At 37.2% G+C, this 16,390-nt stretch overlaps 1 protein-coding gene across 3 annotated transcripts in view; it reads left to right on the forward strand.

The window, feature by feature from the left end:
- Positions 1 to 16,390, forward strand: part of HMCN1 (hemicentin 1) — a 497,854-nt gene that overhangs the window by 244,809 nt on the left and 236,655 nt on the right. For all 3 annotated transcript variants that reach the window (XM_047753862.1, XM_047753863.1, XM_047753864.1), the window contains 3 exons: positions 4,099 to 4,293; positions 14,285 to 14,380; positions 15,577 to 15,704. In XM_047753862.1, the coding sequence (XP_047609818.1) occupies positions 4,099 to 4,293; positions 14,285 to 14,380; positions 15,577 to 15,704 (419 nt within the window). The remainder of the gene's footprint in view (positions 1 to 4,098; positions 4,294 to 14,284; positions 14,381 to 15,576; positions 15,705 to 16,390) is intronic.

Raw genomic sequence — 16,390 nt, forward strand, 5'->3', positions numbered from 1 at the left:
AGATTTTATCACCCGTGTACATTCAGCGTGTCAGTGGTTGCTGTTTTTCCTCTGAAGCTGATCAGTGGTACAGGTATCAAATAGGTGTATATTAACTTTACAAACTGAATGGTAATTTTGATGATTTGAGTCTTGAAAAATAATATAGAAATGCATATATAATGGTGGCATAGCATTTAAGATTAAGTGTTGTGCTTTTAGTATGATAGTCACTGTTTCAGCTTGATTTTTTTTTTTTTTACAAAAGGGCTTGAGACAATTTAAGTACTACTGTGAGAAGTGTATAAAATTATTCGAGTTCCAAAACATGGGAATAAATTTCAGTAGATTATGACTTATACACTTTTATGCATGTCTTGTTGGGGTTTCAGATTGTTTTTGTGGGTCTGTTACTTCACATAAATAGTATTAGATCAAAAAATAATCACAGAATGGCTGTTGAATGTTGATCCTAAGTTCTAGCTTCTTAGTAAGTCTCCTGTTTTTGATTTCTCATTATCATGGCTTTAAGTTGTGGACATTTCAGGTCAATGTTCAGGGAACATGGCCAGTGCTTTTCATCCTTTTTAAAAAGAAGGAGCAAATTGTGAAGTCATTTGGAAGAGAAGAAGATTGACTACATCAAACAAAACTTTGGCCTGGCAGTGACTTTTTGTGCAGCATTCCATACCACAGAGGGTGGTGTTTTAGACTTAGACTGTGGTTTCATGTTTTGTGGTTTGGTGGAACCAAAATAGCATATTCAGCCATTTTTAGGAAAGACAATCTGACCTTGACTCATATGCAAGTGTTGCCATATTGGAGGTAGATTGAATTATCACTAAAGAAACTGGAATAATTTTATGGAATGGATGGGCAGGCTGTTTTTAGCTTTTATATTTCCAAAATAATGTGTGCACACAGCCGTATCCAACAAAGCTGTACCGTGCGTTAACCCTGGGCCATCCTCACGGTGCTTACACGCAAATGTTTAGGGGATCACAGAGGATCCAGCATAATCCTTGAAAGACTATATGCAGAAGCCAAGATTGAAACTAACAATAGATATATTAAACTCCAGAACTATGATTTAATACGTGAACTATACAGTATTTGTGATCATTGATAGTTAATATTTGGGTGATTACTGCATGCTACATGATAGTGATTCCCTATTGTAACAACACGAGATAGGAAATGTTATTACCTCCCCCCCCTTTTGTTCATGGGAACATTTAGACTGGGAAGTAAATTAATTTTCCAAGTTTATAGGCTAAGGAATAGTGGAGCTGCTATTTGAAACCACTTGGCGGGCTGTTAACATCCCTAAACTACTTCTCTAAGCAGATCCTCTGTACAAGTTCCATATTTTGTACTATAATCACTTCTGCTTCCTCTCCCCCTGGTTTTGTTAATCTGTTTACCATCCACCCAATCTAATTCGCTTGGCATCTGAATTGGCCACATTCGGGACTAGGAAGTACTTAAAAGCCTTCTTGACTTGAGGTAGGAGCTGCTGCATTTTGACGTTTGCTTGTCATGGATGCTGTCTTGGCTGCTTACCTTGTGCCTGGTTCTCTCATTTGCCTTGTTTTCTGGTACCACTACATATATCCCCTGACCTTATGCCTGTCTTATGACTGACACTGTTCCCAAAGCTTCTTCACCACAGGTGACTTTTTCCCCATCTTAACTGAGTTTTATGGGCACAACTTGAACTTCACTTAATCCTTTTAAAATCTAGTTTGTTCTCGGCTTTCCTCTGTCTGACAATTCTAATTTGTCTCTGTTTTCACTGATGGCTATGTTCTGTTATGTCACTAAACTTGGTTTCCTCCCAACTGTTTGATCAGCCCCAGGCTTCTGCACATCTTTTTTGGTCTTCTGGAATTCATTTTCTGTCCCATCTCCATATTCGCCTGTTCACACTCTGAGCCTAACATATCCTGAGACTCTTATACCTCTGTTTTTCAGACAGGCAACTGACTCTAGAATAAATGACTAGTCTCATTCCAGAGAAAAGTAACTAGGCCTTAACTCACCTAGGATAAGCAAACAGCTTTATAAACTTTGTAAAAAATATGTTTACCTGTTAAAACATATATATTTTTACTTATCAAATTCTCATATAGATGGATTAAGAGATATCTAAACATAGATATACAACTTCTTTTTAAAAGTATATCGCTCTGTTTTGGTACTGAACTTAATTTTATGTAGTTTCAGTAAACAATAGGGCTTCTGAACTTGCCTTATTTCTTCAAAAGATGCAAGTTCAAATGTACTGGATCAGTGTTGTTATCATCATATACACTTAGGTGTAACACTCACACACAAATACCCAGTTATTGTTGGGCGTTTAATATTGATTCATTCACAAATATCTAGCATCAACGTATAATGCACAAAGTACTATGTAGTTGCTATAAAGGATAAAAATTTGTTTGCAAATGTAAGCTCTCTGGAGAAAGTCAAATGTATATCCTAATAAGAGGTCAAAGGTAGCCATTGCCATGAGAGTGTTCCAGGGTGAGTTCCCTGCAACCTCGGAGAGGGAAGAAATCATATCTGTTTAGGATGGTGAGAGATGGCATGGAGCAAGGGCCTTTGGAACTACATTCAGGAATTGTCAGTATTTCAATAGCCAGAGATCAACAGCAGACATTGCATTTGGAAGAGATGGTGATAACAGGTGCTGACATGAGAACGGTCAGTCCTTTGGAAAAGAGCAAGGAGTTCTGATTGTCTAGAGAACAGGATTTGTGTAAAGAAGTAATAGAAGGCGTGGCTCCAAAGTTAAAGAGGTCCTTTAGCCCAGGCTGAGAAAGCACTATTGATACTTGGGAGACAGCTTTACTTCCAAGTCACAGAATTCTCATTGAGAAGGAAAGAAGTGATCTCCACACCTATTTTTATTAACCTGCTACCCAGCTTGAATATGGGCAGTTATGAGCTGGTAAAACAATAAAGAATTGTGACTCGAGTTGGATTGACCTGGTTTTCAATCCTAGTTCCACTGTTCGCTGCCACGTGACACTCAGCGAGTTAACTCTCTGTCTCAGTTTCTTCATCTACAAAAGGGGGAGGGGGTGATAGTAACAGTACCTACCTCATAGGTACTGTGAAGATAAAAGGAGATAACTATTGAATAGTACTTAACACAGTCCCTTGTTTAATCTTGACATTATTGGGGAGGCTTCCACAGGGTACTTCCTCTTAGAGTCCTGTATGAGCAAGTTTCGTCTGATACCTCTAATGATGTCTTATGAATTTCTCCTTGTCCGATGCCTCAAACATCATTACTCCGAAGTCCTGTTGGACATACTGAGAGCCCCGTCTATTTGGGCATGCTGACAGCACCCTCCCTGTATCACATGCCTATGTTTTTCAAGGTCTGCCTGTTAGGTATTTCTAATTTTTCCTCCTGGCTTCTGTGGCTACCTGAATTATGAAGATAAGTGTAGACTTTATATATAAAATTTCTGAATCATTTCTTAAGTCTAAGATTAAGCACTCCTTATTGTCCATTTATCAAATGTTTTATTATTTTAATTTGAATTATTGATTCTTAAGCTTAAGTTTCATTCAACAAGGTGAAAGAGACTGAGAAGCAAAAATGTGATATACACCAAGGATGTAATCTGAGATTAAATACTGTTAGCTTGTTATATAGTGGTCTATTGAAGAATGAACTCTGATATAAATTAGTTCATTTAAAAATTCAGCCAAAAGAAGGAAGTTTTGGAAAGTATCAAAAATATTTCATTACAGAGCAGAGACTTTAAGTGGTTGAGGAGTATATATAAACTAATATTGAAAATAAATTCTAGAAATGAAAGATTCTCTTTAGTGAAGGTAATCTTGATTTAAATTCCCATTCTTTGCATCTTATCACTTTAAGGAGATAAATGAACTTCTTCGTGCCTCTCTCTATTCATTGAACCCCCTCCCAAAAAATAAAAATTTGCTATTCAGTAGCAGACAGGATATATTTATAGTATTAAATGAACATGACCTGATTCAAATCCAATCTGTTGACAGTGTAATAATTAATTTTATATTTGATTTGCCTCTGTACTGTACTATTGATACTTTTTTTTCATTGTAAATATCTTCCAGCACCTCCAGTTTTTATACAAGAACCTGCCGATGTGTCTATGGAAATTGGGTCAAATGTGACATTACCTTGCTATGTGCAAGGTTATCCAGAACCAAAGATTAAATGGCGAAGATTAGACAACATGCCCATCTTCTCAAGACCCTTTTCAGTGAGTTCCATCAGCCAACTAAGAACAGGAGCTCTCTTTATTTCAAGTAGGTTAAAGGAAATACATTTTATACAAATATATACAAATAAATTTATACATTTTTTATATTTGGGTATTGTCATGGCTAAAAAAGTGAATTAATCTTGCTAACACATTTTGTGTTTGTTGGATTTCATTTCAATATAATGCTAAACTCATATATGGAAATTGTCATAAATGAATAACATTTTATTCAATTTTATGGCATTATTATGTCATAAGGGCTTGTGATAAGCAATGTGATTTCTTCATATCTCACTGTTTCCTATTGCAAATAGAGACACTTGGTCCTTTATGTGGATAAGCAATCACATTTTATTAACTCTGGTACTAACTTTTGTATAGAAAGGTAAAATATTACTAGTCGTTAGGGTTAATAAATTATTTTTGGACAAGAATAGTGATGTGTAGGGACCATGTGTGCTATGAAAACTTTTTGATTAAAAGCTATAGCTATCTGAAACAAAACATTTTTAAAAAAAATATCAAATAGGGAGTTCCTGTCGTGGTGCAGTGGAAACCAATCCGACTAGTATCCATGAGGATGCAGGTTTGATCCCGGGCCTCGCTCAGTGGGTGTTGCCATGAGATGTGGTGTAGGTCTCAGACATGGGGCGGATACTGAATTTCTATGGCTGTGGTGTAGGCCAGCAGCTGTAGCTCCAATTCAGCCCCCAGCCTAGGAACTTCCATATGCTGTCGGTGCAGCCCTAGAAAGCAAAAAAAAAAAAAAAAAAAAAAAAGGTCAAATACTCCATCACCCCAAACTTTTCACTGTAGGCTATTAAGCATTCAGATATTTGTAAATACTTAATATATGTTAGGAATATTTGGATAGTGTACCAGAGGAGTGAAAACATTTAGATGATTAATTTTTTAAAATGTATTTTTTAGGGTATTTTTTAGGGTATTTTGTAGAAAGCCACTAATAATTGATTTTCATGTTTATTAACAATACTAAATGTAGATTAGCCATTTAAACTTTCAAATACAAATTAAAGTCTGATAACACGTGCTTAAGTATTCAGCTCTGCTCGGCTCTGTGATGAAGACAGAAGGCAAATGTGGGGGTCCGTTCCTCACTCAGGCATTTTTCAGTCCACTGTCTGAGTGGATGAGTACCTACCAGGAATTACTCATTAGATTGGGTCAGATTTTGCAGGACCTAAAATATACAGGGGAAGAAATGCAGTTGGTGAGGTAGCGAGATGCCCAAACTTCATAGGCAGGAAAAGACCCCTGAACGTACTGTTTCAGATCAGCTCCTCTGCAGGATGGGAAGAGAGTTGAGTGGAGGTGTGGGGATGGGGAGATTCAGGTAGCTGTAAAGGTAGGGTGATGGCGGTGATGAAGAACAGCCCAGAGGGAACCAAATGAGACCTGGAAACTAACAAGTAGTGGAAATGGAAGAAAAGAAAGAATAAAGGAGGACAGTACATTGAGCTGTGGTTACCTCGCTGTTCAAATCAAATCACCTAAAAGGAAACTAGTGATTAGAAACTTTGCTTTCAGTGGTATTTTGTATTTCTACACAAATTAGCCTGCATTGATAATATGAAAAATAACTTGATTAGAAACGGTGTATAACTTATGAACCAGGTGATTTGCCGAACTTTCCTTGGCAAGGGAATGTTTGTCACATCTTATGTTTTAAGTCTTTAAGTTTATTTTTGTGCATGGTGTGAGGGTGTGTTCTGGTTTCATTATTTACATGCAGCTTTCCCAGCACCACTTGCTAAAGCAGTAATTTCCCACTTTATATTTTTGCCTCCTTTGTCATAGATTAATTGAGCCTAGGTGTCTGAGTTTATTTCTGGGCTCTCTGTTCTGTCCCATTGATCCAAATGTCTGTTTTTGTACTAATACCACACTCCCTTGATTACTGTAGCTTTGTAGTATTGTCTGAAGTCTGGGAGAGTTGTGCCTACTACTTTGTTTTTTTCTTCAAGATCGCTTTGGCAATTCTGGGTCTTTTATGGTTCCATATAGATTTTTTAGTATTTATTCTAGTTCTGTGAAAATATGACATGGGTGATTTAATAGGGATCACATTAAATCTGTAGATTGGTTTGATAGTGTTATCATCTTAATGATATTGTTCCAGTTCAGGAGCATGGAATATTGTTTCATTTCTTAGAACCCTCTTTCATTTATTTTATTAAATGTTTTATAGTTCTCTGCCTATATGGTTTTCATTTTAATTTCATTTCATTACTAAATGTTTCATAGTTCTCTGCCTATAAGGTTTTCAAGTTTAATTTCATTTCATTATTAAATGTTTTATAGTTCTCTGCCTATAAGGTCATTTCTAGGTTTTATTTGCTGGGTTTTTTTTTTTTTTTTGGTATGATTTTAAAAGGATATATTCCTTTTCTTATGTTTCATTGGTAGTATACAGAAATGCAAGCAATTTCTTTTTTTTTTTTTTTGCGGGGGGGGGGGGGGGGGAACACTCCCACAGCATATGTGGGCCAGGGATTGAATTCGAGTCGCATATGTGACCTATGCCACAGCTGCAGCAATGCTGGATCATTAACCACTGCACCAGGCTGGGAAGGGGATCAAACCTGCACCTCAGCAGCAACTCAAGCTCCCTCAGAGTCAACACTGTGCTACAGTGGCAACTCATAATACAATCAATTTCTGAATGTTAATCTTGTATCTTGCTACTTTGCTGAATTCATTTATAAGATCTAGTAGTTTTTGTGTGGAGTTCTTAGGGTTTTCTATATATAGTATATCATCTGCAAAGAGTGAAAATTTTACCTCTTCTCTTCCAATTTGGATACTTTTTATTTCCTTTGTTTGTAAAATTGCTGTGGCTAGGACTTCCAATACTATGCTGAATAAAAGTGGTGAGAGTGTCTTTTTCCAGATTTTAGTGGAAAGTCTTTCAGCTTTTCTCCATTAAGTATTATTTTGGCTGTAGGTTTGTCATAAATGGTTTTTATTATGTTGGGATGTGTTTGTCTCTACCCACTTTAGTAAGAATTTTTATCATGAAGGGATGTTGAATTTTATCAAATGCTTTTTCTGCATCTATTGAGATGATCATGTGGTTTTTTGACTTTTGCTAATGTGACGTATGACATTGATTGATTTGTACATGTTGAGCTATCCTTGTGAACCTGTTATGAGTCTCACTTGGTTGTGGTCTATGATCTTTTTCATGTGTTGTTGAATTAAGTTGGCTAAAATTTTGTTGAGAATGTTTGCATCTATATTCATCAAAGATAGGGGCCTATAATTTTCTTTTTTTGGTATTATCTTTGGTTTTGGTATTAGGGTAATGGTGGCTTCATAGAATGTCTTTGGGAGTGTTCCTTCTTCAGTCTTTTGGAAAAATTTAAGAAGGATGGGTATAAGTTCTTTGTATGTTTGGTAGAATTTGCCTGTGAAGCCATCTGGTCCTGGAACTTGCTTGTAGGGAGTTTTTTGTTGTTGTTGTTGTTTTGGTTTTTTTTTAATGACATACTCAATTTCATTTCTAGTGATCAGTCTGCACAAATTATCTATTTCTTCTTGATTTAATTTTGGCAGATTGTATATCTCTAGAAAGTTGTCCATTTTGTCTAGGTTGTCAGATTTGTTGGCATATTATTGTCCATGGTATTCTCTCTCTCTCTTTTGTATTTCTGCAGTATCAGTTGGGATTTCTCCTTTTTAATTTCTTATTTTGTCTATTTGTTCTCTCTCTTTTCTTCTTAGTGATCCTGACCAGAGGTTTGTCAATTTTGTTTATTACTCTTTCAAAGAACCAGCTCTTGGTTTTATTGATTTTTTTTCTATTTTTTTAATCTCTATTTTGTTGGTTTCCTCTCTGATCCTTAAGATTTCCTTCCTTGTGCTGACTTTAAGTTTCATTTGTTCTTTTTCTAATTCTTTTAGGTGATAAGTTTGGTTGTTGATTTGAGATTTTTCTTATTTTTTGAGGAAGGCCTCTATCAATATGCACTTCCCTCTAAGAACTGCTTTTTGACCTCACATAGATTTTATATGGTTGTGTTTTCATTGTCATTTTTCACAAGGTATTTTTTATTTCTTTTTTGATTTCTTCACTGACCCTTTTTTTTTTTTTTTTTTAGTAGCATGTCATTTAGTCTCCATGTAGTTGTTTTTTTTCCTCATTTCTTTTTCTGTGGTTAATTTCTAGTTTCATGCCATTGTGGTCAGAGAAGATGCTTGAAATAACTTCTATACTCTTAAATTTGTTGAAGTTAGTATTGTGCCCCAGTATGTCATCAATCCCAAAGAATGTTTTATGTGCACTTGAAAAGAATATATATTCTGGGTTTTGTTTTGTTTTTTTTTTTTGGATATTATGTCCTGAAAATATCCATTAAGTCTAGTTCTTCTATTATGTCATTTAAGATCTCCGTTGCCTGACTGATTTTCTGTCCAGAAGATCTGTCCATTGATGTGAGTGAGGTGTTAAAGTCTCCTACTCTTACTGTATTCCCATCAGTTTCTCCTTTTATGTCTGTTAGTGTTTGTTTTATGTATTTGAATGCTTCTGTATTACATGCATATATGTTGATGACTGTAATTTCCTCTTCTTGAACTGATCTTTTTATCAGTAGTGTCCTTCTTTATCTTTCTTTATGGTCTTTGTTTTAAAGCCTATTTTGATGATACAGTATTGTGACTCCCACTTTCCTGTAATTTACATTTGCATAAAATATCTTTTACCATCCCCTCACTTTCTATCTTTGTGTGTCCTTTGCCCTAAGGAAAGTCTCTTATGGGCAGCACATTGTAGGCTCTTGCTTTTTTAATCCAGTCTGCCACTCTGTGGCTTTTGATTAGGCATTCAGTCTACTGACATTGAAGGTAATTGTTGAGAAACATATATTTTTTTGAGTTCCCACTGTGGCACAGCAGGATCAGTAGCATCTTAAGAGCACTGGGGCATGGGTTTGATCCTGGTGCAGTGGCTTGGAGATCCAGCATTGCCACAGCTGCAGCTTGGGTTGTGGCTGCAGCTCGAATCTGTTCCTTGTCCCAGGAACTCCAGGTGCTGAGGTGCAGCCAAAAAAATGTATTTATTGCCATTTTAAACCTTGTTTTTTAGTTGAGTCTACTCTGTTTTTCTTTTTGTAGTTTTATGCTTTCCTTTTATTTTGTGCTTGTGTCTTTTTAGTTTTTGCGAAGCTATTGTTTGTCTGTTTGTTTTTGACTGGTGGTTGCCCTGTTTTTTAAGTATGTTAACCCCTTCCTATATCTGCTTTCTTTGGAATGGTAGTCATATAGGCTCAAACACTTCTAAAAAAGAGTCTGGATTTTCTTATTCTCCTTCCCCACATTTTATGATATCCTTTTTACACCTTCATGTTTATCCTTTTGCTCTTCTTTGTGTTTATCATCACATTCACAGGTAGATTTTTTGCTTTTCTTTTCCTTTTTGATCTGTATACTGGCTTATTTAAGTGGTTACTTTCCAATTGTGATTTCCTCCATCCTGTATCTTCTTAATTCTTTCCTATTTAGAGGAGACCTTTTAATATTTCTTTCAGGATAGGTTTAGTATTGCTGTATTCTTTTAATTTTTGCCTATCTGAGAAATTCTTTATTTTTCCTTCTATTTTAAATGATAATCTTTCTGGGTAGATTACTCTACATTGCAGAGGTTTTTTTCCCTTGTAGAAATTTGGGGAGTTCCTGTTGTGGCGCAGTGGTTAGCGAATCCGACTAGGAACCATGAGGTTGCAGGTTCGGTCCCTGCCCTTGCTCGGTGGGTTAACGATCCGGCGTTGCCGTGAGCTGTGGTGTAGGTTGCAGACGGGGCTCGGATCCCGCGTTGCTGTGGCTCTGGCGTAGGCTGGCGGCTATAGCTCCGATTCAACCCCTAGCCTGGGAACCTCCATATGCCGTGGGAGTGGCCCAAAGAAATAGCAAAAAGACAAAAACAACAACAACAACAAAAAGAAATTTGGATATATCTTGCCACTCTCTCCTGGCCTGTGGCTTTTCTGTAGAGAAACCAGCTGATAGCCTTATGGGGGTTCCCTTGTAATGAATTTTTTGTTTTTCTCTTGATTCCTTTAGAATCTTGTCCTTAACTTTAACTTTGGCCATTTTTGTTATAATATGTCTTGGTATAGGTCTTTTTGGGCTCATCTTGTTTTTGGATATGTGCTTCCTGTATTTGAATATGTTTCCTTCTTTAGGTTTTGGGATTTTTCAGCCATTATTTCTTGAAATATATTTTAAATCCCCCTTTCTCTTTCTTCTCCTTCTAATATCCTTATATGCATAGATTGACCTGCTTTATATTATCCCATAGATATCTTATATTGCTATCTTTTTTTTTTTTTCCCCACTGTACAGCAAGGGGGTCAGGTTATCCTTACATGTATACATTACAATTACATTTTTCCCCCAGCCTTTCTTCTGTTGCAACATGAGTAGACAAAGTTCTCAATGCTATTCAGCAGGATCTCCTTGTAAATCTATTCTAAGTTGTGTCTGATAAGCCCAAGCTCCCGATCCCTCCCACTCCCTCCCCCTCTCATCAGGCAGCCACAAGTCTCTTCTCCAAGTCCATGATTTTCTTTTCTGAGGAGATGTTCATTTGTGCTGGATATTAGATTCCAGTGATAAGTGATATCATATGGTATTTGTCTTTGTCTTTCTGGCTCATTTCACTCAGTATGAGATTCTCTAGTTCCATCCATGTTGCTGCAAATGGCATTATGTCATTCTTTTTGATGGCTGAGTAGTATTCCATTGTGTATATATACCACGACTTCCGAATCCAATCCTCTGTCGATGGACATTTGGGTTGTTTCCACGTCTTCTCTATTGTGAATAGTGCTGCAATGAACATGCGGGTGCACGTGTCTCTTTTAAGTAGAGTTTTGTCCGGATAGATGCCCAAGAGTGGGATTGCGGGGTCATATGGAAGTTCTATGTATAGATTTCTAAGGTATCTCCAAACTGTTCTCCATAGTGGCTGTACCAGTTTCCATTCCCACCAACAGTGCAGGAGGGTTCCCTTTTCTCCACAGCCCCTCCAGCACTTGTTATTTGTGGATTTATTAATGATGGCCATTCTGACTGGTGTGAGGTGATATCTCATGTTAGTTTTGATTTGCATTTCTCTTATAATCAGCGATGTTGAGCACTTTTTCATGTGTTTGTTGGCCATCTGTATATCTTCTTTGGAGAAATGTCTATTCAGGTCTTTTGCCCATTTTTCCATTGATTGATCGGCTTTTTTGCTGTTGGGTTGTATAAGTTGTTTATATATTCTAGAGATTAAGCCCTTGTCCATTGCATCATTTGAAACTATTTTCTCCCATTCTGTAAGTTGTCTTTTTGTTTTCTTTTGGGTTTCCTCTGCTGTGCAAAAGCTTTTCAGTTTGATGAGGTCCCCTGGGTTTATTTTTGCTCTAATTTCTATTGCTTTGGGAGACTGACCTGAGAATATATTCATGATGTTGATGTCAGAGAATGTTTTGCCTATGTTTTCTTCTAGGAGTTTGATGGTGTCCTGTCTTATATTTAAGTCTTTCAGCCATTTTGAGTTTATTTTTGTGCATGGTGTGAGGGTGTGTTCTAGTTTCATTGCTTTGCACGCAGCTGTCCAGGTTTCCCAGCAATGCTTGCTGAATAGACTTTCTTTGTCCCATTTTATGTTCTTGCCTCCCTTGTCAAAGATTAATTGACCCTAGGTGTCAGGGTTTATTTCCGGATTCTCTCTTCTGTTCCATTGGTCTGTCTGTCTGTTTTGATACCAGTACCACACTGTTTTGATGACTGTGGCTTTGTAGTATTTCTTGACGTCTGGGAGAGTTATGCCTCCTGCTTGGTTTTTGTTCCTCAGGATTGCTTTGGTGATTCTGGGTCTTTTGTGGTTCCATATAAATGTTTGGATTGTTTGTTCTAGTTCTGTGAAAAATATCATGGGTAATTTGATAGGGATTGCATTGAATCTGTAGATTGCTTTGGGTAGTATGGCCATTTTTACAATATTGATTTTCCCAATCCAGGAACATGGAATATCTTTCCATTTCTTTACATCTTCTTTGATTTCTTTGATGAAAGTTTATAGTTCTCGGCATATGGGTCCTTTACCTCCTTGGTCAGGTGTATTCCGAGGTATTTGATTTTGTGAGGTGCAATTTTAGAAGGAATTGTATTTTTGTATTCCTTTTCTAATATTTCATTGCTGGTATACAGAAATGCAACTGACTTCTGAATGTTAATCTTATATCCTGCTACTTTGTTTATTGCTATCTTTTTTTATTATTTTTTTTTATTTGGCTTTTGTCTCCTGCCCTGAATGGGTAATTTCCATTATTCTTTCTTCCAAGTCACTTATTCATTCCTCTGCATTATTCATTCTGCTCCTCAGCTTTAATCTCAGCAAATGAATTTTCTAATATTTCTTGGCTCTTCCTTATAGTTTTTAGTTGCTTTTTAAAGTTGCTGTTGATAGCCATTCTTAATTCCTTCAGTATTGTCCTTTTTGAACTCAGTGTCTGTTAGTCTACAGAGGACTGTGTCATTGTTTGCTCCTTGCAGGGAATTCTCCTGTTCCTTTAACTGGGAATGGTCCCTGAGCTTCTTCATTTTGCTTATATTTCTCTTATTCTGTGAGTTTAGGGAAAACAATTATGTATATAGTCTTGGAGGGCTGTTGATATGTGGGATCATCCCTGGGTAGCTTATACGGGTTTACTGTTTTTTTTTTCTTTTTTTTGGTGTGAGGGCTGCTTTTGTTTTGGATGCTTGCTATTTCTTTTCCCACTGTGTGCAGACCATTATCCCCTTGATTGTGGGTGTTAGTTGTAAGGCCTGTGTGCAGTTCCAGGGAGGTGAGGACAATGGGTGGTACCTGCAGGAAGTGTCTGGTCACTGAGCCCTTGACAGTGATGGCTACCCACGAGAAGGTGGGGGCCATGCCCGGGTCCTTTGACAGCAGCAGCAACATGGAGTGTGCATTCCCAGGGAGGTGGGGACAGTAGGCAGTGTTCAGTTGCAGGGTCCTCTGCAGTCACAATCCCTGGGGTGACTGTGGTAGCAGGCAGTGCATGATCACAAGACCCTCATTGGTGGTGGGCTGTGCCCACCTCTGGAGCCTGAGATGGCCACAGCAGTTTTCACCCACCCCTGTAGCCCATGCAAGAGGTGCCTTTCTGCCTGAGAGCCTGTGTATATATAGCTAAAGAAGTTCCTATGGTTGTCCTGCCTACCTCCTCTCCTGCTCCCTAACAGTGATGCTTTGCTTTTCTGGCTGGACCAGGCCTCCTCCTGCACTCCCTTTTCTGTGGCACACTGCTCTGTACCACCCTTAGGCTACAGCCAACCCTAGTTCTCTCCCGGGGACTGACCTCTAAAGCCTAAGCCTCAGCACCCAGCCCCTGTCTGAGTGTCTCAGGCTGTGGTGTGGTGGATTCTGGCACTGAACATCTCTATGACTCTCTTTCTCTGCTTTGTCTTCCTCAGACCAGCTTCTGTGCTTTGCTCTGAGACTTCGAAGTTCCCTCCCAGCCACGGCTTATCTCCTTGTCCTTTAGGTGGCTCCCACTGTATGGATTCCTTTTCTCTTTCACAGCTCCCTTTCAGAAGTACTGATCCTGTTCTGATTCTTTTCTTTTTCTCTGCCCCCCCCCACCTTTGTTCTACTCAGTTATGTGGAGCTTTGTGGCCCTTTTTGGAAGTCTGAGGTCTTCTGCCAGTGTCCAATAGATGTTTCGTGTGAATCATTCTACATTTAGATTTTTTTAATGTGTTCGTGGGAGAAGGCGAGCTCCATGTGCTGCTTCTCCACCATCTTGATCCCAGCCTCACACAGACCATTTTTTGAAGCTCAGACTATAGCATTTACCACTCTGGGGTATGTTTTTTTGCTTCTGTGTATGTCTTCTCACCTAGAATGGGAACTACAAGAAGGCAATACCCTATTTTCTACCCACAGATCTCAGATTTGTGGTTTGCACAGAGTTAATGCTCCACAGATGGTGTATAATTAGTAAAAGATCTTTTCTTTTTAGACTTATGGGCAAGTGATAAAGGAACCTATATTTGTGAAGCTGAAAACCAGTTTGGAAAGATCCAGTCCCAGGCAACCCTAACGGTGACAGGACTTGGTAAGATCAATTTAGTGCTTAGACATCACACTCTTCAAAATCATCAGACTTCTCTTACTCTCTCATCTCTTGCCTGTGCCATTAAGAAAAAAAAATAAAACAAGTAAATATCTGCTTAGCCTTCCTTGCCCTAACCCTACTTGATATTTCATGATATTAGAACTGGAAATAATCTTAAGGATCATCCACTTTAAGCTCTTTATCTCCCATTTGAAGAAATGAAGTTCAGTTGAAAAATTAATGTTAAGTCTGAGTATACACACACAAATGTACATGTGATTGCTCTAGACTGGTGGAATTCTTATCTAGTTCTTTTCTTTACAATTATCCCTTTAGTCCACATGGAATTATTTCTGTATAAGAATACAATATCCTTTATTTCCGAGTAGTAAGACACTTGGTTCAGTATCTTTTATTGAATATTCTCTTCCCACTGATTAAAATGCCCATTTGGTCACATGCTAAATTTATATTCTTACGTTTATTCCTTGGAATTCTATTTATTCAGTACTACTATGTTGTTTATTGTTTAAATTGTTATGGCATGTTTTGTCATTGTTAAATCTGTCAGTGCATGTTTCTCATCAATACAGTTTTATACAATTTTCTTTATGTATCTCCCTTTATTCATCTATATATTATATATATATTTAAATTTTCCAAGAAAAATCTCTTAGAGATTTTGCTTTGGTTTATGTTAAATTTATTCATTGGTTTCTAGAAAAGAGCATGTTTACAATCTTTACCGTTTCATCGAAGAGGGTCCAGCGTATTTTACTTGCCACCTTCCTCACTAATCATATCTCTTCCACTTTTCCCTTGTCCAGTTTCTCAGATTAATGTTTCCTGAAAATTGTTCTGATGACTCCAACCTTTCTATTTATAAATGCTTTCAGTCAGTCTCCATTGTCTGTTGAATGCATTGCACATTTCTCGGCTTGACTTTTCTGGCCTCTCATGTCATAGACTTAATCTTTTTCACTTTTTCTTCTTCTGTGTTACCTGTCTTCTTGCCATTCCCACTGCTTAGCAGGGTCCTTTATCTCTGTCTTCCAGTTCATACTTACATACATTTAAAAATCTTGTTCTTGAAAACTCAGTTTTCTAAGAGCATAAGTGTCGTCGTGGCTTGTAAATGAACTTGCCTTCCTTTTGGGTGAGATAATGTTGACAGACCTGTGCTGTGTCTGATTTAGTTGCTCCACTCATTGGAATCAGCCCCTCAGTGACCAGTGTGGTTGAAGGACAGCAGCTTACTTTGCCTTGTGCTCTGTTGGCTGGAAATCCCATTCCAGAACGTCGGTGGATGAAGAATTCAGCCATAGTAAGAACATTTTAAATCCATGCATTCATATTCCTAATTTTCTTGTATAAAGGGCAGTGTATTCCAGTCGTTGAAATTTCAATGTAATAAACACTCAAAAATATATTTTAAGTGTACTAAAACTTGTCTTCAGTATTAGCACGTTCATAATTTTTTGGAATTAATTTGATGGATATGTAGTCAACGGTGTAATTTTTATAATTTTGAATTAAATCATTGAAACTAATAAACTCTCTTCAGAATATATAAAAACTGAAGCAAGTATGAAGTTATTTTCACAGCATTTAAATCTTTTATATCCTTCTTTGCAGGATATAATTAAATCTTATTCTCATAAAATATTCATTTTATATGTCAATCTTTTTATTCAAACATTCTTTCATTGTGAACTGTTTAAAATGTGGATCTATTTATGTCATTGTTTTTCAACGCATAACTTTTGATTATAAAAGAATGTGAAAAATTTTCACAGTTCTGAGTAGTTATTCTGTAAACATGCAATCTATGGCAATAAATTTTCATCTAATTCAGAGCATTTTTCCTTGCATTTTCCAGACTCACTCTCTTCTTAAAGTACCAATTAAGAGTGAATTGACTCCATGAAATAAGATATAAAATTTTTCATATTTACATAAAAACCTGAGGAAGATGAGTGCATCTCATTCAATAATAAATCCCCCTATAAC

The sequence above is a fragment of the Phacochoerus africanus genome, chromosome 11 (assembly GCF_016906955.1).
Source record: "Phacochoerus africanus isolate WHEZ1 chromosome 11, ROS_Pafr_v1, whole genome shotgun sequence".
NCBI classification, from domain to species: Eukaryota; Metazoa; Chordata; class Mammalia; order Artiodactyla; family Suidae; genus Phacochoerus; species Phacochoerus africanus.